This window comes from Sebastes fasciatus, chromosome 10 (genome assembly GCF_043250625.1).
Source record: "Sebastes fasciatus isolate fSebFas1 chromosome 10, fSebFas1.pri, whole genome shotgun sequence".
In the NCBI taxonomy this organism is placed as follows: Eukaryota; Metazoa; Chordata; class Actinopteri; order Perciformes; family Sebastidae; genus Sebastes; species Sebastes fasciatus.
In genome coordinates, this window is record NC_133804.1 from 29477761 (window position 1) to 29503477 (window position 25717).

The 25717-nt window shown below is 40.5% G+C and overlaps 1 protein-coding gene across 1 annotated transcript in view; it reads right to left on the reverse strand.

Moving 5' to 3' along the window:
- LOC141775702 (ecto-NOX disulfide-thiol exchanger 2-like) overlaps positions 1 to 25717 on the reverse strand; it is a 201217-nt gene that overhangs the window by 33986 nt on the left and 141514 nt on the right. Inside the window, exons 5-7 of the mRNA XM_074649300.1 lie at positions 17553 to 17759; positions 12030 to 12263; positions 7398 to 7610 (exon numbers count right to left, since the gene is read on the reverse strand). Of these exons, the coding sequence (XP_074505401.1) occupies positions 7398 to 7610; positions 12030 to 12263; positions 17553 to 17759 (654 nt within the window). The remainder of the gene's footprint in view (positions 1 to 7397; positions 7611 to 12029; positions 12264 to 17552; positions 17760 to 25717) is intronic.

The window sequence follows — 25717 nt, forward strand, 5'->3', positions numbered from 1 at the left end:
TCAGTCCCGTGAGTCACGTGAGTCATTAGTATTGTCAGTCCCGTGAGTCACGTCAGTCGCTAGTTACATGAGTCGTTTAGTATCGTCAGTCCCGTGAGTCACGTGAGTCATTAGTATTGTCAGTCCCGTGAGTCACGTCAGTCGCTAGTTACATGAGTCGTTTAGTATCGTCAGTCCTGTGAGTCACACGAATCGTTAGTATCGTCAGTCCCGTGAGTCACGTGAGTCGTTAGTATCGTCAGTCCCGTGAGCCACGTGAGTCGTTAGTTACATGAGTCGTTTTGTATCATCAGTCCCGTGAGTCACGTCAGTTGCTAGTCATGTGAAGTTACCACGACTGTTTCCTAACCCTAACTAAGTGGTTGTGTTGCCTAAACCTAACTTCCTGTGAAAACGGAAGTTGATTTTGAAAGGACACTGACCAAGCAGCGGTATTTAACGAGTTGGGAGTGAGAATGTGTTGCGTAGACCAAAGTCAATTAAAATACATACCTACATATACAGGAAATACAGTCAGTTCCTTTCTTATTATTTCAGTTACACCAATTATTTCATAGATCTGTAATTATGTAAGTCATTCTCCTATCTGTGATGAACTGTGTTTTCAGCGTAAAAGTCCTTTTAAAGAAACCCAAGCAAAGCCAGTAGGTATTAATTTAGAATCATAAATACTGAAGCATTCATACGATGGCAAGATACACTCTTATGTTTTTTTCCTGACCAGCTGCCTTCCTTCCTCCTCTGGAGAGACAGTCGTGGTGCTTTGGAGGTTATATTGTGAGACTACAGCTGAAGACAGTGAACTCAGCATTTCATCTGAATAGATTCCCTCCATCACTCAATGCAATAACATTATAAAAGGCTTGCTGTTGAACTCCATGCATCTTGCCACCATCCCACACTGCATCCTGTCTACTACTGAAATGTTCAGGGTTAAATCTGCATCAGCTCCGAGATACATTATGATATATTGATAATACCATTTCAGTCCAAGGCGTCCGCCTTTATGTTGTGGGTGTATATAAAGGCTCTTATATTGGACACTTCAGTTAAGCCTTAGAAAAATGTGTGTATATAAGTTGTTTTAATAATGCATTTATTCCCAGACTACTTCAGTATCATTGGTCAATGGAGAATGGTGGACCAGAGCAGTATACCACTTTGTCTCTATAATCACTGGCAGTATTCATGTTCTGTGTTTGAATGTGTTTCATAATTAAAAATATCAAAATGTGTGTTTCTATGGGAACACATAGTTAAACGTCGGTGCTCCAGCTGGAAGATGTAAGTATGTATCTATTCATTTTTTATTGTTTTGATCAACAGATTCTCATCCCAACTCGTCACATACCGCCGCCTTGGCATCACGCCCCTTGGCGTACGATATTATCATGATAATAAGTCACAAAACGGTCTTATTGAGATTTTAAACATATTGTGATATGCTGAGTGTTGTGAATTGCAATTTATTACCTTTCTTCAACTACAAATTATGCAGAATGTCAACATCTGTTTTATCTGATAAGATACAGTTTTCACTCTGTTCATCTCAGTATTTTCATTCACATATCTTGAGGTCAACCCCTTTGAAAATGGGGGCGTTTTTTAGCATTCTTTCCGAAAAACTCGCATGACATTGTTTGGAAACAATCGATTCCGTAGGTTTTCTAGTCATATGATATCAGTATTTTGCTTTAAGACTGAGCGCGCTACAATCTCTGAAAAACAGAGGAGCGGCTGAGCCCGCCGCCAGCATAAACATTAGTAGAATTTATGGCAAGGCTATTGACAGTATCACTTTATACTGTATTTTTTTTTTCCAACATTGTTTATCGCACATATTTTCACAGCATTAGGATGTCTGCGTCTCTACTGCACAGGCTGAAAAAGTGAAATGAAAATGATCGCAGGAGGTTGTTAAGCTAGTAGAAGCAATATAGACCAATATTTGACTCAAGTTCAAATTTGGAAGTACAGATCAATCAATTGGCAAGTAGAAAATCAAAATCTCATATCTCTCATTGTGTACATAGCCTGGAACTAGTCCACCGCAAGTATGGTAAGAGACAAAAGGAGGATTTGCTCAGGAAAATAGTCCATCCTATAAATCAGAATTGACAAAACTACTGAAGTATAACTCTTGGCGAGAGTCAGAAGATATAAAGGCATTAAGAATTTTTAAGTGGCCAAAAAATTGGCAGAAAAAACAAAAATCCAACTGCAACAAATTGACTAAATTTCAGATTCCCAGTATATTTATACAGTACTAGTGCCAGACCATACTGGTGAGATATGCCTTGGTCTTGCCGGCCCAACTACAGAGCATCCTTTCTTCCACGGATGAAAGATGCGTGGAAAACTCAGAAAACAGAGGCAGACTTTAAATGGGCCTTTTCCTCCTCCTCTCTGGAAGCACTGAGTGGTGAAACAATCCCTCTGGTGAGAGCGAAGCACTCAGGAGACCTCCCCTATGTTTTTGATGGAAGGCAGTCAAGCCTAGCAAGCCATGTCAGAAACTAGCTGTGGTTAGGGCCACGACACATCCTGTGGTAGTAGCAATACTCCTGGTCAGGTTTTTCATTTTCCTTGCTAACAGGGACACAACCATAAGGTCTCGTATTCCCTGACCAGTTAGCAGAAACAGGTGTGAAATGGGAAGTCAGCGCTTTATCAAATGGAGGAATGCCTTAGAAGCAGTGGCAGGTCTGGGACAGCCTAATGGTGGTGCCAATATATAGGAGTCCTTTGATGGATAATGCTTGCTTTTCCTGATTTTTGGGGCATGAAATGTCAGCTAACCAAGTAATGGTGGAAATCCGACTCAGTCTACCTGGTAGGTGGTCCGTAACATTCAGTTACATTTTAAGGAATATGTGTAACATCTGCACAAAGCTAGCGTCTGCAACACAGGGTGCATGACATCTACACAGATTTATACAATAAATTAAACAATGGTATGCAACCCCAGATGTCTACTGGATGCGGCTTTGGTCTGGTTGTGCATTTCACATTTCTAGGGCTGCAACTAACCATTATTTTCATTGTTGATTATTTTCTTGATTAATCGATTAGTTGTTTGCTCTATAAAATGTCAGAAAATGGTAAAAAATGTTGATCAGTGTTTCCCAAAGCCCAAGATGACGTCCTCAAATGGCTTGTTTTGTCCACAACTTAAAGATATTCAGTTTACTGTCATAGAGGAGTAAAGAAACAAGAAAATATTCACATTTAAGAAGCTGGAATCAGAGATTTTTTCCTTTAAAAAAAAAAAAAAAATTCTCAAATTGATTATTCAATTATTAAAATAGTTGGCAATTAATTGATTAATCGTCACAGCTCTACACATTTCCATAGCGGATCAAAAGTTTTACTTGACTCCTGGTCTTTTTATCAGCCGGGTAGAGATAGGACGAGCCCGTTGCTGGTGTGAATACATCCCAGTGCAAAACACACATCGGCATTGAAGCTTCAGAGAGAGAGACGTCACTTAAGCGACTTTTGGGTGTGTCGTCTTTCTAATTACGTATTTTCACGTCTTAAACTTCAACAGTGTTACAACAAACTGCGACTTTCTTGACTTGCAAAATTATGTTTTAAATTGACAAATATCATATTGTGTGATTCATGGCGAATTCAAACGGGATCAAAAAAATATTTGTGTCTCGCTGTTGATTACCGTTCATATTTTTGCCGAAATAAGGTCCCACGGTGGTCCACTGGAAGGGGTGGGACTTTTCCTCTCTATTCACTCGATGGAGAGAGCTCCGGGACTTGGGAGGGTTACAATCCGAGTAACAACACCTACCTTCTTACTTATCAATACCACCAGGTGTTCTACTCTAACTCTATCATAGCACGGTGTTGTTGGTGGTTGCCAGGCTCTGGGGACAACAGAAAGCGATCCGCACCGCCACTCAGACCCCAACACAAACTCCACGGAAGCACAAAAAAACAAAGTTATATCAAGGGAAGCCCGTCTTGCAAAACAGGAATGTGACCGATGTCGGGGTAAAACTAGAGTGGTGAAGCAACACAGAGAGAGCGATCCGGTTGTCTTTGTGACAGCGGCGCCAACAATAAAAGCACTTAAGTTAAAAAGTTGTCCATTTTCACTTGAAAAAAAAATAAAGAAAAGAAAAGAAAATCAGGGACAATGTCAAGAGCTTTTCAGTGAAGGTAATTCTCTTCAAGGTGACAGAAGTGATAATGCCTATAACAATGTGTCCTTGGATGGCAGTCTCTGACAAAAGCAGAGCCCGGTTAAATATGGATGTGTCTTTTGTTCGCAGGTGAGGTGTGTAAAACTGCCTCATGGGAGACCAATCCCGGTGTTGACATTTGCATGGGTTGAAACTACGGCGAGCGAAAGACAAACTCATGAATAGATATAAGTGTCTGTATATTGGATGTGGATGGCCTTTAATGAGAGAGAAACACAGAAAGAAAGAGAGTGACTGACGGAGAGAAATAGAGACACATAATGAGAGAGAGGCAAAGAAAGAGAAAGTCCTTGGAGGTTGTAACCCGTTTCACTCTGCCCTTTTGAAACCAATACGATGCATGTAGATATCAATACAAGCAAGCTAATCAACATGCATCAAGGATCTCACGGGACGGATACTCACTATTGTTGCTTAATGCCATTCAACTAACCATTCATAGTTTGTTGTGCCTTTTGTCATGTAACACATGTTGAATACATTGTAATATGTCAGATATAATGGAAAAAGGAGAACAAAGTGTTGAAGGGCAGTGTAACATAAAGGTAAACAACATGAATGAATGCCTTGAATCCCCAAAGACTGTCCATATAGTAGTACAGTGCAGTACTTTATCATGTATCTTATGTAATAATAATGAGTGCTTTATATTGTATAGCAAAATATGTCTATCTCTAGAGGGTCGAAGAACAGAGGGTGTTGTATAGGGGTGACCCGAATGCTTCGAAGCTTCGACTGTTGCCATGGTAATTGACCTTCAAATCAGAATCCGAAAGCTTGTTTTTTATTTTTTTTTATATATATATATATATATATTAGGGCTGTCAAATATTTTTATCTGTTCAAAATGTACCTTTAAAAGGGAGATTTGTCAAGTATTTAATACTCTTATCAACATGGGAGTGGGCAAATATGCTTGCTTTTTGCTAACAACACAAAACAATGACAGATATTGTCCAGAAACCCTCACAGGTACTGCATTTAGCATAAAACATATGCTCAAATCATAACATGGCAAACTGCAGCCCAACAGGCAACAACAGCTGTCAGTGTGTCAGTGTGCTGACTTGACTACGACTTGCCCCAAACTGCATGTGATTATCATAAAGTGGGCATGTCTGTAAAGGGGAGACTCGTGGGTACTCATAGAGCCTATTTTCATTCACATATCTTGAGGTCAGAGGTCAAAGGACCCCTTCGAAAATGGTCACGCCAGTTTTTCCTCGCCAAAATTTAGATTAAGTTTGGAGCGTTATTTAGCCTCCTTTAAATATTGTATTTATGTATAATCTGTTTATGTATTTATATACTTTTGCTCCCTATTGTATTTATCATTAATGTAAAGAGAGAGAGAGAGAGAGAGAGAGAGAGAGAGATAATGTTGGTGAGTGTATGTGTGAAAACGTTTGGGTTAGAGCGTATTTATGTCATGGTATTTCTCTCTGGGTATTTGAGCATTTGATATGCCGTGTACAGAGCGGTGACCTGTGATAAAACGCCAGACTGCAGTGTGTCATGGGAATTGCTGCAGCGTAGCGCGGTCGATTGCACCTGTTACCAAAGTGTAGCAATAACTGAATGGTAAATTCTGTATGATGGGGATGGTGTTCTCCGTCGGACACAGGATAAATTGTTTACTGAGTGCCTGTGTGTGTGATTGAGAGGGACACGCTCTTTGAGCCCACATGCTACTTAACCTGTGATCTCACTGGTAATAATATCCGGTTTCTGTGACTGGTGGTCAATTTTCCATGTTAAGACATAATTTGGCTTCATCACGAGTCAAGTAGGAACAAAAACAACAACATTTAAAATCCAACATTACTGAAAATCATGAAGGAAACATTTGTTGTTGAATGTAAAACATGTCCCTTTTGAATATACTGTGTTTCTGTGGTGTTTAACATGTTCCCAGACAGACATTCAGAGTGTTCATTTCTAAGTATACTTGACGCACAGTTTGGTATACTGTATGGTTAAAGCTTTCATGACACTTGTCCTGAGTTTCCCCTTTTACACAAGCATGAACTGTGGAGTAAAGCATAACAAATTAGTTGAAATCAAAGATCCTTTTATTTTGTCCCCAAATGGCTCTGGCAAATTTCAAAGGCTTGCTCATTAATGTGAAGTACGTCACCAGTGACTTCAGTTAGATTTTTTCATTTTGATCTGTGTTTTTTTTAGTGTTGAGGTGCTACAGTTGTGATAATTGCTTCAGTAACACTTTATATTAGGGCTGTCAAAGATAACGCGATAAAAACCCCTTAACACAAATTTGTTTTAATGCCACTACTTTCTTTAACGTAACTTGCGATTTCACGATTGTAGCAGGCTCAGTTTTAAAGTTAGAGGGAAGGTACTGGTATCATATGAAACTAGAAAAACCTAAGGAATCCATCAGAACAACCATGTCTTACTAGCTTGTGACAATGGAGGCTAAATAACGCTCCAAATTTACGCAAAATTTTGGCGAGGAAAAACTGGCATGGCCATTTTCAAAGGGGTCCCTTGACCTCTAACCTCAAGATATGTGAATGAAAATGGGTTCTATGGGTACCCACGAGTCTCCCCTTTACAGACATGCCCACTTTATGATAATCACATGCAGTTTGGGGGCAAGTCATAGTCAAGTCAGCACACTGACACCCTGACAGCTGTTGTTACCTGTTGGGCTGCAGTTTGCCATGTTATGATTTGAGCATATTTTGTATGCTAAATGCAGTACCTGTGAGGGTTTCTGGACAATATCTGTCCTTGTTTTGTGTTGTTAATTGATGTCCAATAATAAATATATACATACATTTGCATAAAGCAAGCATAGTTGCCTACTCCCATGTTGATAAGAGTATTAAATACTTGACAAATCTCCCTTTGAGGTACATTTTGAACAGATAAAAAACATGCGATTAATTTGTGATTAATCAAGATTAACTATTTTAATCAATTGAAAGCCCTAGTGCATGGGAGTGACAGAATGATTGAATATGAGTATGAATATAAGTTGCCCTGTGTGTGCTGCGTTACATTTAAAAATGTAATTTGCAGTTACAAATCTCTTATAAAAAAGGCTAACACATAATACTGGATCCATAAAAGGTATATTATCTGAAGCTAATGCTCTTTGCCATCCTGAAACTACATAGACATGTACTGTGTGACTGAGCAGAGAGGACTCACACTGAGCCAGTATGGTGACCATCGCCGTCTTGAACTTGTCTTTGGCCTCCTCCACCTCCTTCTCGTGCTGACTCTTCTCGCTCATCAGCCGGCGGATGTGGCCGTTGGACGACTGGATCATGGAGTAGAAGTTGTTGGCGTTCCTGCGGTTGACTTCACCTCGTTCCAGCCAGGTCAGGAGAACACGCACCGCTTCAGGAAACTTATTGTCATCTAAGGAAGAAGGGAGGAGTCAATATGAGCATGGTGAGATAAAAAGAAAATTTGCCTCAGTATATTCACTGTTGTCTGGGCAGAAGTGACGGAGAAAGGAGTGTACATAAGAAAGGTTGTAAAAAAGTGCCGCCTTTACAAACTCTCAATCATTTGACTGAAATAGGAAGTGAAAAGGGAGGAAAGGGGAGAATGAAATCGATACCACAGAGGTACAATAACAGAGCAGCCTCTGCCAACTAAAGTTTTATCTGGCCAAAAAGAGACAGAAGGAAAGAGTTAGAGTCATCAGGATCAAAGAAGAGCTGCCTCTGCAAAGTTACTCTGATGATCAGCAACATGCAGGACTCAACAAGTTCAACATCAACCCAAAATACAGAAAACATTTCACAACATACACCCAAGAAAAGTGGGTTTCAGAAAAGAAGACAAGTAGCAACTCAACTTTCATCTAAAGCATCCAGTAGTCATATAAAGCTCAATTTAATTAATGTTTGTGCATTATTTCAATGTTTGCAGAAGCTGTCTTAGCAACATCTGTTGGAGTCATCTCTCCAGGTCGCACGTAGGAGTGCCAGGAAAGAAAGAATGAGGACATGAAGATGATGAGATGAAAATAACTTCCAAGAACTCGCTGCCATCTCGGGATGAAAGGATCAGAACGGATTAAATAAATGATCGCGGAGAAAAAATTATCATTTCTATATGCTGAACATAAAAGAGCAAGAGGTTAAATAAGAAAGAACGGCGTTGGGGTAAAAATCAATCAGCTCCCGTCTTTCCTATAAATATCTTCGGTAAACAACCCGCGCCAAATGCCTACAGAAGAGGTGAGCCGGGTGTTATACGGTATAGCCGCTGTTTACAGAGCTCAGGTTGTTTAGCAGCGCTGCTGCTTTGTCTGGTGAATAATCAGATGATGTCGGGAGACTTTATTGATTTCTATTGTTGTTATTCCGCTGTGGTTGGTACGTCCTCTGCTGCCTCGCTGGGCTGCTTACAAGTCAGAGGAGCATGGGAGGGAATACGCTCCCACACGTCGGTATACAACACACACAAACACACACACACACACCTACAGAGAGTGGTGCACATGCATCATGTACATATACATAAACTTTACTTTGCGTCTTTACAGATTGAACAGCTGGGGAGGTTTATATTTATTTAAGCCAGGTTCTGCAGATGCTCTCAATATTTCTCTGTCTGTCTCAACTGCACGCACGCACGCATGCACGCACGCACGCACGTACATACGTACGCACACAGTGGGGTCCATCAGACGACCTGCATGACTGATGATCTATCACAGCAACAGATATTGAATCAAGGTGCTATCTCATGAATCCCCGAGGTGTTCCTGTTTGTTTATAGGCAGACTCGGGTCTCATAATACATGGCTCCCTGCAGCGGCATTATTAATAGACAATCTGGAGGAATATTAGTGGTATTCGATCACTGACAACGGCCAGAGGGGCCAGATAGATTCAGATTTTCATTTAATGGGTCTTCAGCTGAGGCATTACCTGAGCATAAAATACACAAATTCAAATATAAGAATGTCTTACCAGAAATAAATACCCCCATTAGAAAACTTCTCGCAGTCTTTGTTTCTCTGTGTTTTTCTCTTTATCCATAAGTCAGAGCTATTCTGACAGGAACAGATGGGACGGTGACTTAAAACTTGCAGAAAATGATCCAGAACATAATTATTTTACCAGACAAAGAGATACTATTTCGCTGCAAATTGTGTCATTGAGTAAACAAAGAGGTCTGTGAACAGCTGTAAGAAAAAGACCTGTGAAACATCCCAGTAAACGGTGCTGCATTTTCAGCAGCAATATCATTTTCTTGTGAAATCACCCACTGACTTTTTCTCAATTAATTTTGTTCTGCCATGCCTTTTATTTCTCTATTCAAACATATTCAAAAGTTAGGGCTGTCAAAGTTAACGTGATAATAACGTGTGAACACACAGTTGTTTCAACACCACTCATTTCTTTAACGCATTTTATTTTACCTGTTAAAAATCTGACGGGTAGCCGATATTTCGGAGGGTGTAGCGGGCTCAGTTTTAAAGCTGCTGAAGATAATGGCATCATATGAAATTAAATCTGAGGAATCCATTGATGTCATACTAGCTTGTCGTGAAGGAGGCTAAATAACGCTCCAAACTTACGCTAGAGTTTGGTGAGGAAAAACTGTCATGGCCATTTTCAAAGGGGTCCCTTGACCTCTGACCTCAAGATATGTGAATGAAAATGGGTTCTATGGGTACCCACGAGTCTCCCCTTTACAGACATGCCCACTTTATGATAATCACATGCAGTTTGGGGCAAGTCATAGTCAAGTCAGCACACTGACACACTGACAGCTGTTGTTGCCTGTTGGGCTGCAGTTTGACATGTTTTGATTTGAGCATATTTTGTATGCTAAATGCAGTACCTGTGAGGGTTTCTGGACAATATCTGTTCTTGTTTTGTGTTGTTAATTGTTTCCAATAATAAATATATTTGCAAAAGGCAAGCATATTTGCCCACTCCCGTGTTGATAAGAGTATTAAATACTTGACAAATTTCCCTTTAAGTTACATTTTGAACAGATAAAAAATGTGCGATTATTTTGCGATTTATCGTGATTAACTACGGACAATCACGTGATTAATTGCGATTAAATATTTTAATTGATTGACAGCCCTATTGAAAATATAATGTGACTTAAACAATGAAATAAAAGTTGTCCCAATCAGTAGAGAATGGAAGTGAAGTTCAGGAAAAAATTACCTTTCCTCCATAAATCTGACAAACAGACGAGAACGTTGGTTGTTAAGTGGTGAATTAGCAGATAAATCAGGTATCTACATAAAAAGGCATACAATTATCATCTACACTCCAGATCTAGTGGATCTCTTGAGCTATTTTAGGGCAAGTGCCTTCCTAGCTTTAATGTTACAGGAAAGACGGAGGCTGATGACAGGAATGTCACCGGGGATCAACAATGAATCTCTAGCGACCGATGTTTGATTACATTGAGAATTTAAAACGCTCAACAAGATATCCTCACATCCCAGAGGCCCCTTCAGCCCGCCCTCTCCTTATATGTGCTCTGAACACTGATGGGAACTACACTCAACCACACATGGCATTTAAATATTTTAAATTACAGTATGCAGTCAAGGAATATGATTAACAAGTATCAAGTCACTTTAAATTCTCAGTAGGAGGCAGAAGTACAAGACACTCAAATGAGAAAAAGTCTGCAGATACTGAAATGTCAAGTGTGTTTAGATTACCGTCACTGCTGGCTCTAAATACATTTAGGATAAACTTAAACATATTTTCATCCCTACATGGGACTCCATATTTCAATATTCTGCAACAGGTTGCATTTTGAACTGGTAAATATTGAAGATATTTCAAGCTGAAAGGATTAGTTGATTATAAGATTAGTCAAGCAGCAGCAGCCTCATGCTCCGTCTGCACAAGATGCGTTCAGGAACAGGATGGAGTGTAGGTCATCCGTGTTCTGGCAGTGCTCTGAGCCCCAATACACAATCACTGTATTTATGCGCGTAAAAAGAAGACAATAGACGGGGTCGCGTTTAGACATCTAGTTCCGTTCTGTTCAAATGGAAAAGCCCACTCAGCTGTTGCAAAAAGCAGTGACGTAGGTTATCAAAGAAAGCTAATCGAAGCTAATCAATAAAGTTATGTATAATGTGAACGCTAGCACTAGCTGAGTCAAAGTTAGCTGTGCTACGTTTGGAAATAACTGAAAGTGTTAGTTGGTAATGTCCACATGTTAACATGCTTACAATGATAATGCATGCTATACATTTTTATTACGCAGCTTTGTTGAATACTCGATTCTTATTGGCCAATCGTGGCGTTCTATGGTCTGTTATTTCATTATAACAGACCGTTGCTATGTATAACAGACCGTTGCTATGGACACAGTTCTGATGTTGGACTCTGGTGGACCATTTTTGTGTCAAATTATTGATTTCTTAAGTAAGTAGCTGTGTAATAAGCGGGATAATGTACAGATAGCGGGTCATTGTTGTGAAATAAATCCCTTCAGGATGATAAAAGACATTGCTATTTCACAACAATGACCGGCTTGCTGTACATTATCCCTTACATATTGATTAGCATGCTAACATTTCCTAAGTAGCACAAATCACAACGTACATTTGAGGCTGATGGGAATGAACCAAAGTATTGGACAAATGAAAATGATGACCTGATGGTGGCGCTAAATGAAAAGTCAGCGGATCACCAAAGTTATTATAATCCATCCTGACGGGGGTACATGAGTGTCTGTGCCAAATTTCATGGCAATCCATCCAGTAGCTGTTGAGATATTTCAGTTTAGACTAAAAGTGGTGGATCCACCGACTGACGTTATTTGTCTACCAACCTTTGATCTTGTCTCCCAGCTCGCTGCACTCGTGCTCCGAGTAGTGGACGATGGGAGGAGGGGAGGGCGGCCGGAGGCGATCCTCCTCCATCTTGCGCCGGTGCCTCTCCTCTCTGGCCAACATGCGCTGGTGACACTCCCACTCGTAGAAGTCGTCTCTGGCCTGGGCGAAGTCCACGTGGAGACGGCCGGAGTCTTTTTTGTCTGTGCTGGAGCCCAAACGGATACGGTAACCTGCGGAACAGGAAGGAGAGGTGATAAGTTAAGAAAAAAAAGGTGAGGTCTGGGGGGAAAACATGGACTGTAGAGATAGAGAGAAAACAGAGGACATGAAGGATGAGACATCTCATTGATTGGATGAGTGGCAACAGGGTGAAATATCAATTTCTATCACCACCTACACGGATTCAGATGTAGAGTTAATAGACAGAGATAAGCACAGACAGAATGACAAGCACAAATAGGCAAAAGACTACATTCACACACACACAAGGTTAAATTGATCAACTTGTCCTTATTTGCCTTCAGATAGAAAGGAACAACCTGATCTACACATCCTCTTTGTCCTCACCATGTGTCCTGTTACTGCAGCCAGGTGTATAGACCGACACCTAGCAAGTCACTCCAGCTTTTTATTCTGTATGCACGAGTGTGAGACACTAATTACAGCGGCGGCCCTGGATCACCTCACCGCCTCCCACCTGACACTCAAAGCTCGTTCCGCTGCCTGTGCGTGGGTGTCAAGTGCAATCACACTCGTTTTGTTAATTGATTGGTCTGAATGATCTGTGAGAACGATGGGTTGTTTACAGCACAGTGTGAATTCACAAACTAGGAAACAAGCTGAGAAAGCCCAGGGCCAGCCTTTCCCTCCAAACACAGACAGTACAGTTCGTACGAACGCTCTCATCGGAGGGAAAGCGGAGATGAAGCTGGATGTCGGTGCGAGCAGAAGAAAGGTGTGAGCTTTGGGTTGTTTCACAGGTCTGCTCTTCCGGCTCACGGCTCTCGCTTTTGCTTCAATATTTCATAAAGGGAGACCTCGGTGTGCCGAGGCTGCTGTAGTAGTGTTGCGTATGTGTGTGTGTGTGTGTGTGAGGGTGTTTTAGGAAAAGAGGCCAGAGTGTTACGGAAAGTAGTATTTATGAGAAGGCTACATAGGTCTGTCATCTGGCTAATATATGGACTTATAGCTCCGGTCGTACTGTAGGGAAGAGGTGGATGAATTCACACACACACACCTACACACACATATTAAATAATGCAGAGGGTATTATTGCGGTGGCTGGTCTTTTAAATGAGCTTTGTGAAGAGGGAATATATGGTCTGCAATTCACATAGAGAGATTTAAGGCATCTGTGCAGGAGGAGCTGCTGGAGGAGCTGCTGGTTGGAGATAAAATAATGAGAAAAAAAAAATCATAAGCTGGTGTCACATGACAAACAGAGAGGCCGCTTCCTCTCTAGGAGCAGTTAAAGCAGCATCCCATTGGCCGGAGGATTTCAAATGTGAGCAAATTAATTTGTGCGGTGGTGTGACCCTGAGAGAAATCAATAAAAGCAGATGACACTGTGAGTCAAGCAGCATAGAGCTCAGTCAATAACTGAATAATACAGACATTGTTAGACTACTTGGAAGTCTAGTAAAGACACGGTGTAGCATTAACTGATGTGTTATATCAGTGTTGAACCAAGTCATGGCCAAGACCAGAGCGTATCGAGACCGAGACAAAACCAAGACTTTGAGGGATTGAGACCAAGTCGAGACCAATACCAAGGCAGGGCGAGTCCAACACTGCATGAAACACGATCAAATGTGGAAACCATAGGCGCTCCTCAAATGAAAAATCCATATTTCCATAAAAACACCCACAGAAAACAAATGAAGATACATCTTCATTCACCTCTTGTATTGCCATTAGGGCTGTCAAAGCAATAATAACACGTTAACAAAAATACGTTTTAACGCCAATAATGTATTTAACGCATTAATGCAATTTTTAATTAACCTCTTACAAGTCCCACGGGCCACCGAAAACCTGAGGAATCCATTGGCACCAACCATGTCACACTAGGTGGTCGAGAAGTGCTTAACATGTTCCCAGACAGACATTCAGAGTGTTCATTCCTAAGTATACATGACGTACAGTTTGGTATACTGTATGGTCAAAGCCGTCATGACTCTACACAAGCATGAACTGTGGAGAGAGGCATAACAGCTGCATTAGTTTAAATCAAAGATCCTTTTATTTTGTCCCCAAATGGCTCGGCCACCAGTGAGTTCAGTGTGATTTTTTCATTTTTATCTGTTTTTTTTGTGTTGAGGTGCTACAGTTGTCACAATGGAGGCTAAATAACGCTCCAAGCATACGCTGAAATTTGGTAAAGAAAATCTGCCATGACCTTATTCAAAGGGGTCCCTTGACCTCTGACCTCAAGATATGTGAATGTAAATGGGTTCTATGGGTACCCAGGAGTCTCCCCTTCACAGACATGCCCACTTTATGATAATCACATGCAGTTTAGAGCAAGTCATAGTCAAGTCAGCACACTGACACACTGACAGCTGGCCTGTGGGGTTTCAGTTTGCCATGTTGTGATTTTAGCATATTTTCTTTATGCTAAATGCAGTACCTGTGAGGGTTTCTGGATAATATTTGTCATTGTTTTGTGTTGTTAATGGATTTACAATAATACATATATACATACATTTGCATAAAGCAGCATATTCGCCCATTCCCATGTTGATAAGAGTATTAAATACTTGTCAAATCTCCCTTTAAGGTACATTTTGAACAGATAAAAAATGTGCAATTAATTTGTGATTAATCGTGATTTATTATTTGAATTGATTGACAGCCCTAGTTGCCATATATATACTGTATATGTGTGTATGTATAAGTGTACCTTGAGAAATAGCTTGATAAAATAATCAAATGGCATTGCAGAGGTAAATTGTACGTGTGGGAATTTCCCTTTGTTTTATATGAGAAATCACAGTAATGATGTTAACAAATAAATGAGACAATGCACAGGCAAGTTAGTGATATCTCCGCAGTTGAGGTCTTGAACTAAAATCCAGAGTCCTCTTTGTCTGAGACCGAGACAAGGCCGAGTAAAAGTGTGGTCGATTCAGAGACCTTCAAAAAGTGGTCTCGAGACCATGACTGATCTTGGATACTACATTATATCTCTAGATTGACATCAGGGATTCACTGGCAGATAAAACATGACTGTGATTCTGACTGCATGTACAGTATATGTGGTTGTAGTTTCTAACATGGTGAGGGCCTCCATTTTTAGCAGAGAAATAGTTATTATGAATGTGAAGATGCATGCATGCACGTTTCAACTTGAGCAAAAAGATACTGCCCATGCCCAGCCTTTATGACTCAAATTATTGAACGTAATAAAGACGGGAAAAAGGAGACTGCAAAGAATAATGACAGAAAGGCCCGATGAGTACCGAGTCTATGTAAGCTGTCAAGTTTCTAATGCCGGTGGAGATGTTTAGTAGCCGTCACCTTCTCAGTAACACACATCCAGCAAAGCCAACTCCACTATGAACCTTCTGCTCATCACTAAGGCTGCTCTCCATCACAGAAAACAGAAAAATGTAAACAGCGATTACAAGGCTCCTATTCTGTAATGAGTAAAGGTCACCTGGATGTAACTCGAGTTCTGCAAGTATGTGCTTAGTGCGTCGTCGCAATCACAAGGTATCACAAGGTTAATGGAAGAAAGTAAACACAGTTACTGTGGGGAATATAATTAAAGAATGAGATGGCCTGATAATGCATCTACTATAAGTAGCCGTACTTCACCTGTACATCTGTTCACAAAGCTTCATTAATCCCTTACGATAGAGAATCTTTTACAATTCAGACAAAGGGTGCGCGAGGATTTTGACCTGTTAAACTGCAGCTAACTTACTCCACTTACACAATGGAGGATTTATGCAGCAAGTGCAGAACAAAACATCCATAAGGACCATGAAATATATCAGGTAACACTGAACAAAAGAGAAAGACAAAACTGCAGTTGCACACATTCAAAGTCATGTAGTTCAGCTCTCCTTAAAATGATGATCCCATACAACGTAACTGAATTGTGAATTACCTTTCGAGGGAAATGTATTTTGTTGCGGATAAAATTAGTTTTTGACGTATCACGAATATCTTTGTACAATAAAAAAGTCTGCGTATGGAGGAGGTCGGGGTGGTGGATGGGTCAAACACCAAGTGTGACACCAAGGGTCAGCGTTCATATCTTTTAATCATGATTTTTTTTTTACTAAACCTAACCAAGTAATTTTGCTGCGTTTTCGTTGTGTTTGGTTTCAATTTACAAAACTAACCACGTGTTTTTGAGAATTCAGTTTAGTTGTCTGTCGGCCTAGTTTTTTTCGGTGTGTCCCGCACCGTCAGCTCTAGTCTGCCCGTGTCGGGGGGTTTTCGGCCGATTCAACATGACAAGAAGAGAAACGGAAGTGAGGAAAGCAAGCCAACGAGTAAAGTCAAGAGGAAAAACACAGGAGGCTCTTCTCATTTTTCATCTTCATCACATCTGATCATTCCTATACACGGATATTTTCACAACGACATGGCCATCTGGAATGAAGCTAAGTGGTGAGTGAGAGTGGTGTGAAAATGGTCGGCAAACGCTGTTTTATTTCATGTACGCATCATAACAACGGCTTGTATATCCGCCGTCCACCGTCTTCCTGTTTCCCCTTTTTTAATGATGAATACAGACTACTGCCACCTGCTGGTGTGGAGAGTTATTTCATCTCACGCAGGCGCAGAACGTACGTGCAAACTGGCCGTTGGCTGTAGTCTTTGCAGTGTGTTAAAATGCAACTGTTTGGCCAAGACAAAGGCAAAGACAACTGGTGGCCTTCGTCGCCGAAAGGATTGTGGCCGATATAGTACTGGTTTCCAGACCTGCACTACTCTCTTGTTCCTTCAAGTACATATCCAGTGTTGTTCACTTCCAAACTATTTGTATGGAGTGAATCTGTCTGTCCAACCATGCCCCCCTCCCGTCCCCCCAAAATCTATTTATCCATCTGTCAAGTGGTCCTGAGTGGAGTGAATGTGTGAAGCTGGAGAATTGTAGTGTTGAATGATGGATATCAGCCCTTTCATTTCCATCAGAGTAAAGGTTAACAGCTCATCATTCTTTCTCCACCTGAGGTGAAGGAGTGCCGGGGCACCGATAGCAGTGGACTGACAATACAAGGGGTCTCTACAGATTCAATATTGTCCAGGCGGGTAAGAAAGAAAGCTGTTATCCTCTGACCTTTAAGCCCAATGTAAACCAATACATACCTAAAAACAAGATTGGAGGTTTGTTGGGGTTTCCATTGCACAGCAGTGAGGGTTCAGGATAAAAACAACAAGCTCTAAGTGTGACAGAAGGTTTACTGGACAGAAAAACGTCCCTTCTGTTATAAAAGACAATCAAATACCACACAGGGTGGTATTTTTTACTTGAGAAACTGGTTTTAGAGTGAGTATCTTACCAGAGAGGAAGAGAGCTTTGTCCACATTGAACTCCTCAGCAAAGCGGATATGGCAGAAGTTCTTCTTGCTCTTTCTGATGGCAGCGATTTCCCCACACTGTCCGAAGATCTCCACGATGAGCTGCTCAGTGGCGTTCTCGGGCAGACCGCCGACAAACACCGTCTTACACCCGGGAGGGCGTTCCCTCGTGGCCGGAGGCGGAAGGTCTGTCAAACATGGAGAAGAAAAAGAAAAGAAACAAAATTATTTCAATTGAAGTCGCAACTGTAGTTCCAACCTTCCACTAGGGCTGAGCGATATGGCCTCAAATCTTCTATCACGATATAGGTCATTTGATATCTCCATAGCGATATACGTACATCACGATACAGCATGTTTTCTGGTATTTTAATAAATAAATAGTCTTTATGAAACAACCACATGGTAAAGCCTATTTCAGTATACTCCTGTGTGAATTATGACGAATGAAGCGTACTAAGTATTTTCTCATTTTAAGAACACAATAGTTTTAAGTGAAATTAGCGAGAAAAAATAAATAAACATAGGCCTCACCTATATCGCGATAAAAACGATATAGAAAAATATATACCATAGACGTTTTTAGATCGTTTTTTGACTATATATTGCCCATTCCTAGCTTACACAGCATAAATTCAGCTCCAGGAAATCCACCCAAAGTATTCAGATTACAGTTGGTTGATTGGCAATCAATCAGTTTTAAGACTAGTTTTAATCATGAAAGACATCAGAATATTCAGGGTTATTTTGGGTAAAGCCATATGGATTCAGTCTGCTTTCCAATTTCAGTCCAGCTAAATGGGTTTGCTTCGCATTGCTTCCCATGAAGTCAATCATTTTCTCTTTTAACTGTATTTAACATGATGTCAACAATCTTCCTTCCTTCATTCAATCAACCAACAACAAAACGTTCTTCAGCTCTTCTAACTCCCACAGCTTCAACTGTTCATACACGATTTACTCCAACTGCTTTCAGTGCCTACACTCATACTGACATTTTAGCAGCAAGCACTCGTCTGCCTTTTCTAGTTCGATATAAACCCGAGAATAGCTGAAACAGCAGAGGTAATCATGAATACGTCTCTTCCCTCCCTCAGCCAGTCAAGAACAGGTGTGTACATTATATATAACACTGTAACATGGCCATCAGATGCATCAAACTGAGTGCTTTAAAATTACTCTATATTTAAGCCACATTATACAAATGGATGATGACAATTCTACCTCTAAAAGCAACTCCCAGGTGCTGCGAAACAGACAGGATCTGAGCTACACAACCTCCTTTTCCTTAAGTCCTCTAGAAGCACCTTAGAGTCTGATCTGACATGGACAGGTAGCCAATGAAGGGAAGGGAAAACTGCCGTAATATGGTGACATTTTCTAGTTTTAGATAAAAACACGCTCTTGCTGGAGCATTCTGAACCATCTTAATACTTTAAGTATCAGCATGCAGCAGCACTGACAACAGAACGTTACAATAATCAAGTCTGAATGAAACACAAAAACACACATTAGGGTCTCAGCCATGGATGGAAAATACCGTTATATTATGTGTAAAACATTTTGGTGACCTGCGCATGCGATGGTGTCGGGATACAACTGTGATTACGTTAGATATTTTGTTTTGTAAGACTTTATCAGGTGCAATGGATAAATCCCATTGGCTTTTTGCTGAGGGAATCAAGGTGACGCTAACTTCCTGTTTGGCCTCCAAAAATACATCATCCCTGCACCACTCCATCACCTGCAACCTGCCGAGTGCTGAGTCTCTAATGTCAACCTTGATGTAAACCCATGGCTATGTTCCAAATTTCCTATTTTTTAGTACATACTGCAGCTGCCCTTACAAAGTACATACTGTATTGCAGTATGCATACAATTGGGACATACTACTCATAACATTTCGCCTTGAACTTTGACCCTCTTGCTCATATATCCTATATATACTGCAAATGTGTGCAGATGTAGTAGGACATCCTGGTATTTTTTGCAAACTGCATTTGACATACTGTTTATTCGGACATAATAAATCTTTTTCTGGCATACTAAATAGTACGGGTAGTATGGGTACTGGAACGCACAGTATATTCTTAGATAAGTAGGGCGAAGGCCGAGGAAAGACTTCTCTATGACCGTACCATGATGGAAATATAATATAACATGGAACAATACGCTTGAGTCACTTTTATATTGTAGAGATAATCACGTCAAGCCATCCCCCTAGCATGAAAATCCAATCCTTCTGTCCGGAGAGAGGTTGATCCTTTTGTGTCGATCGCTCGAAGCATGAAGGACGTTACTGACTGAACAAAGATAAATGTTGACTGATGTAATCTCAGAAAGAGGAGGCTTTCCATGGATGATATGAGTGACTGGTTCAGTCTGCACAAGGGGGAACTGGGAAATTGATTGATGCTAAACCATCTGGGCTTTAATGTTAGCACTGGTATCTAACCTAGACAAGATGGTATGAAGCATAACTCAAGTTTAGTGTTGCTGAGGTTGACATATTTAACGTGTCCTCATATATAAATATGATGGATAGAACATTAGAAAACCCTCTCTGTATAACACCATACAATTATACAGCAGCACAAACTACAGCCTCAAAAATTACCATAAACACCTCTCCAAAATGAACATTATAACATCCTGAAGAAAGAATTTATCGCAGGACTGTTGTATAAGACTGTGTTAGATTTAGCTAGGTGTACCTAATAAATTGGCAACTGAGTGCATTTTTTAGGTAAGAAATAGATATTACAGATATGACGGTGATTGAATGTGAGCTTAAAATATAAAAACTAAAATAAAGTTGAAGATTGGTCCAAAGCGAAAAAATACTAGGGCTGTCAAAGTTTACGCGATATCATAGTGGCGTTAACACAAATTTGTTTTTAATGCCACTAATTTCATTAACGCATTAACACAACTTGCGATATTTAATTAACCTCTTAAAGGTCTGATGGGCGTCAATCTTTCAGAGGTTGTAGCGGGCTCAGTTTTAAAGCCAGAGTGAAGATAGATGGCATCATTTGAAACTAGAAAAACCAAATGAATCCATTAGTGATGCTATACAAGGCAAACCATGTCATACTAGCTTGTCGCATGCAAAATGTTGGTGAGGAAAAACTGGCATGGCCATTTTCAAAGGGGTCCCTTGACCTCTGACCTCAAGATATGTGAATGTAAATGGGTTCTATGGGTACCCACGAGTCTCCCCTTTACAGACATGCCCACTTTATGATAATCACATGCTGTTTGGGGCAAGTCATAGTCAAGTCAGCACACTGACACACTGACAGCTGTTGTTGCCTGTTGGGCTGCAGTTTGCCATGTTATGCTAAATGCAGTACCTGTGAGGATACTTGTTTTGTGTTGTTAATTGATTTCTATAATACATATATACATATGTTCTCATAAAGCATCATATTTGACAACTCCCATGTTGATAAGAGTATTAAATACTTGGCAAATCTACCTTTAGGGTACATTTTGATTAGATAAAAAATTTGCATTTCATCACGAATAACTATGGACAATCATGCAATAAATTGCAATTAAATATTTTAATCGATTGACAGCCCTAGTTTTAGTATACGGCTTAAAAATGTATAGTCTGGTTAAGTGAACTGAGCTACAGCTTAAAATATAACACCAGAAAGGATTTTAATTCTTCCAGCAGCCCATCATAAAAAGTAAAGTGACATTTGCTGACTGACGGAACAAATTGGACAGCAGTTATGTGAAAAGTACCCCAAGCAGAGCTGAAATGTTCGACTCATTCATGTACACTTTAAGCTGCTGAAACCACTTTCCCATGGCTATAAAGCTGAGGCCTAAATCATACGACTTCCCATCAATCATCTCCTAAATTAAAAAAAAAACACAGTGTACTTTTCATTCAGTGCTCAAAAGGTTGGACATGAAATTTTAAATTATGGGCCCAAGAGGAGCCGTTATCCAGTCCTGTAGCTTTAGTGCTAGAGAGCCTGTAGCAAAGTTATGGTAAAACACATCAATGCTACTTTATGGCTTTGTCCTCCTCATGTCACAGCATGCTCTGGCACATGGCCCAAACGCCTTTGTCCCCTGACCTTGGCGATGATTATGGCATTAAAACTGGAACATGCACACACTCACGGCTGCTATCTCACTCGCATACTCAACGCCAGAAAACACACACACACCAACGCTAGGACAGCACCAAGGTGATAGTTTCCCCGCCTTTACTTTGCAGTCAGCTAAAACATGCTGCGCTTCATTACATGATTCAGCATTAAATTGCTATTTCTGACAGAGTTCAGTCTGATGAGCGAGGAGGACAATATAAAAGGACAACAAGGCAACAGTCTGATATTTAGCTGACATCCTTTAAAAACCAACATTTCTTTCCAGACACACTTAAGATGTGACTGCATTACCAAAATGTTTGGCTTTGAAAGGAGGATGAAATCCATACTGGGGACTTTTTAGAAACGTAGGCACGTAGACAGGAGGGTTCTGAAGGGCATCTTTGGTCTTTTACTTGAGGGTAATTACAGACAGACGAGCCTGACATCGATGAAAAAGTGTTGGAAAAAGAAGAGCCGGAGGAACTGATGACCATTAAAGACACTCACAAAGTAATCCCCTGAAGCAGCGAATGAAATGTAGGTCTTCAGCATTAAAGGGCCAGGGACGAAAATGGGTTTGTGTCTGTCTGTCTGTGTGTGGGAGTCATAAAGAAGAAGACAGAGACAATGTTTAATCAAATCTGAAGTTTTTCTGTGTTAAGAGAAGAAGAAAAAGTCCAGACACCGTTGATATCCAGAGCATTAATATAGCAGCAGACGAATATTGACTATGTAAAGATATAGAGGAGTAACGTCTAGTAATCAGAGCTTCTCCCTGCTATGTTAACATCACTGGGCATGTGAACTGGTTAGCTCACAGCCGTCGTTCTGCACTGCGCTCATACGGCGCTCATACGGTGCTCATACGGCAGTTACCACCGATAACGTCGTCCCGACCAATGGTGTCGTCAAGGAAGTGTATCATCCAGACTCTGGTTCCCCCCCAGGTAAACACTGTTAGCTCTGTCAGTACTTTCGCCGTTGTTTGCAGTCATAGCGCTGTTAGCTTCTCGCCGACGCTATGTTGAGAGCCGTTGAGAGGCAACTATTGTGCATTAAAGGAATACCCCAAAACAATATAAATTGTATATAGTACTCACCTCCCTAAAGGCTCTCTATTGTCCCAGAAAAAAGTTTTTCTATCGAACGGCGTTAAGGAGAGCAAAGAGTCCAAAAAATGAAAGCATATCATTGGAAACAGACTTCGACGGAGGCCGAATGAAAGACAACAAGAAACGTTAACGTTGAACTACCAATCCTGCCTTTAAGGCGCTAAGTGTAATGACAATGTGTAAATGGCAATGACGGGACCAACACCAATTTATAACACCAAAGAGGAAGAATCCCAAGAATTTTTACAAAATGTGACATTTTTACATCAATTTAGAGTTTCAGAAACATTTAGAAAACTCCTGTAAAATGATACAAACATGAAAGGATCTGGATTTTGATATATAGGTGTGATAACCCCTGGTGTCATCTGGGGTTTCCCTGTTACTAACCTGTGTCTCCTCTTGCCCTGCAGCTGACTGATGGGCCAATCTGGAGCGCTTGGGCCTGATGTTCCTCCGTTACTTAAGTCACAGCAGCAGCAGCTCTTTCACTCTCTCTGCTTCTCCCTTCAGGCACCTGCTATGCTTTGGTTTTCACTTGCACACACATATTCTCTACTCATGCACCACACACACACTACTGATTCCCACAATCCACACTGTAAACATTCAGTTCACCTACTAGGTTTAATCTGTTTAAAGGTCCAGTATGTAGGATGTGGCGGTATCTAGCGGTGAGTTGAGGAGATTGCAGCCAACCGAAGCCTCTCCCATGTGCCAAGCGTGTTGGAGAGCTACGTTGACCGATGCAAAAACGCAAATGTCCCTCTGTAGAGCCAGTTGTTGTAAGAGTAGCGTAGGTCATTTGGAGCAGAGCCAGTGCGTAGAGTGTGTGTGTATGTGGGAAGTGAGTGGTGAAGCAAGAGATAGAGAGAGCAGCACCGACAGGAGCGAGTAACTTAATTATCGACTCCGGCCCAAGCAGGAAAAGTTAACAGTGTTGAAACATGGCGGTGCAACATGGCAGACTCCATGAAGAGGACCCGCTCCCTATGTAGATATAAACGACTCATTCTAAGGTAACAAAAACACAACGATTCTTATTATCCGGTGATTATACACTAAAGAAAACATGCTTATTCATAGTATATTCCATTTCTGCCAATAGATCCCCCTAAACGTTACACAACTGCTCCTTTAAATCAAGCTTATTTTGTTAAATGTTCAAATGGTTTGTCTCCTTTTTTGTTCTGGCCAATCGAATCAGAACGTAACATTAGGCCTTATAAACATAGAAATTATAGATATTAACAATTAAACCAAAAAAAGAGAAGAAAAATATAATGAAAGCTTCAAAAACAAATGTAGTCATGAATATCTAAGTCAAAAAAATGTAGGAGAAACATAAAGATAAAGATGCGGATATGAATAAAGCTCGATATAGAGAGAGTTACTGAGTTTCAGTGCTGTTCAGTTAAAGGTCAATGAGGAGAAAGCTGCATACACTGTCCGAGGCGGAGGAGTAGCTGGGGGTCCTGCATCCTTTGATAGCTGCCATATGCAACCTGCTGCCCTCTATCCCCGTCACACACGGCTATCGCCTGCTGGACTCACAACAAATACCTTAGGAAATAGAGCGCTGACTCACAATCCTCCTCGAACTTCACACGCTGTTCAAAGCAACATTTCTGTCCACGTTTTCTCTCTATCTTTTTTATTCCCACACAAAACACCTTATGACACTGTTAAAAAAATAACTTTAAAGAAAGACGCATGTCAGCTATCTATTGTGACCCCCTGCGTTGTCCCCCGTGGTGGAGCTTTTATCGCGCTTTGACCCCCTTAGAAGAACCCCAGAGGCTTCAATTACAGCGGAAACCTTCCAGTGAGCCAAGAAATCTCCTCGATGGCTCTGCTCGGTTCTGGGTGAACGTCTTCCCATCTGCTCAAATAAATTGCTGGATTAAATTCCTACCCCTGAAATGCTGTTATTTAGATGACACTTTACCCTTTATCTCTTTAAAAAAATGTCTGCTACCGAGGAATGTCTTCTCATTGGTTTCATGAGACAGTTTTTTGACACCGTCTTGGTCTATTGTGGAAGGCAACCACGGCATCTTTCAAAGGGGAAAAAGTGCTTCTCTTTCACGGTGGGAGTAAATTGGCTTCCTCTGAAAGACAAACTTTTTGACTCTCGTCTGTGGCACACTTCTTGCTTTAAAGGTGACATGTCAATAATCAACAGAATGGGATTCGAAAGAACGAAATCTATTCAGTTTGAGAGTGAAGTACGGAATATAAATTGGGATTCACGTCTACAAACATATGATTTGAATTAATGTTGCAACTTTTTGATGGATTCACTGGTAAATGCAATTGAAAATGTAAAAACTAGAGCTGTCAATCGATTCAAATATTTAATCGCAATTAATCGCGTGATTGTCCATATTTAATCCTGATTAATCGCAAATTAATCACACATTTTTTAACTGTTCAAAATGTACCTTAAAGGGAGATTTGTCATGTATTTAATACTCTTATCATCATGGGAGTGGACAAACATGCTTTCTTTATGCAAATGTATGTATATATTTATTATTGGAACTCAATTAACTACACAAAACAATGACAAATATTGTCCAGAAACCCTCACAGGTACTGCATTTAGCATAGAAAATATGCTCGAATTATATCAACCATCAACAAATCATATCATTTGCACAGGTTTGGAGCGTTATTTAGCCTCCTTTGCAACAAGCTGGTATGACATACCAGTACCAATGGATTTGTTAGGTTTTTTAGTTTCATATGATACCAGTATTGTCACTCTATCTTTGAAACTGAGCCCGCAACAAGCTAAAATCTGAAAGTTGCGCTAAATAAATTAGTGGCGTTAAAACAAATAACATTATTATTGTGTTAACTTTGACAACTTTAAAAAAAACATTCAAATGTGATAAAAAAAAAGACCAGCTCTGC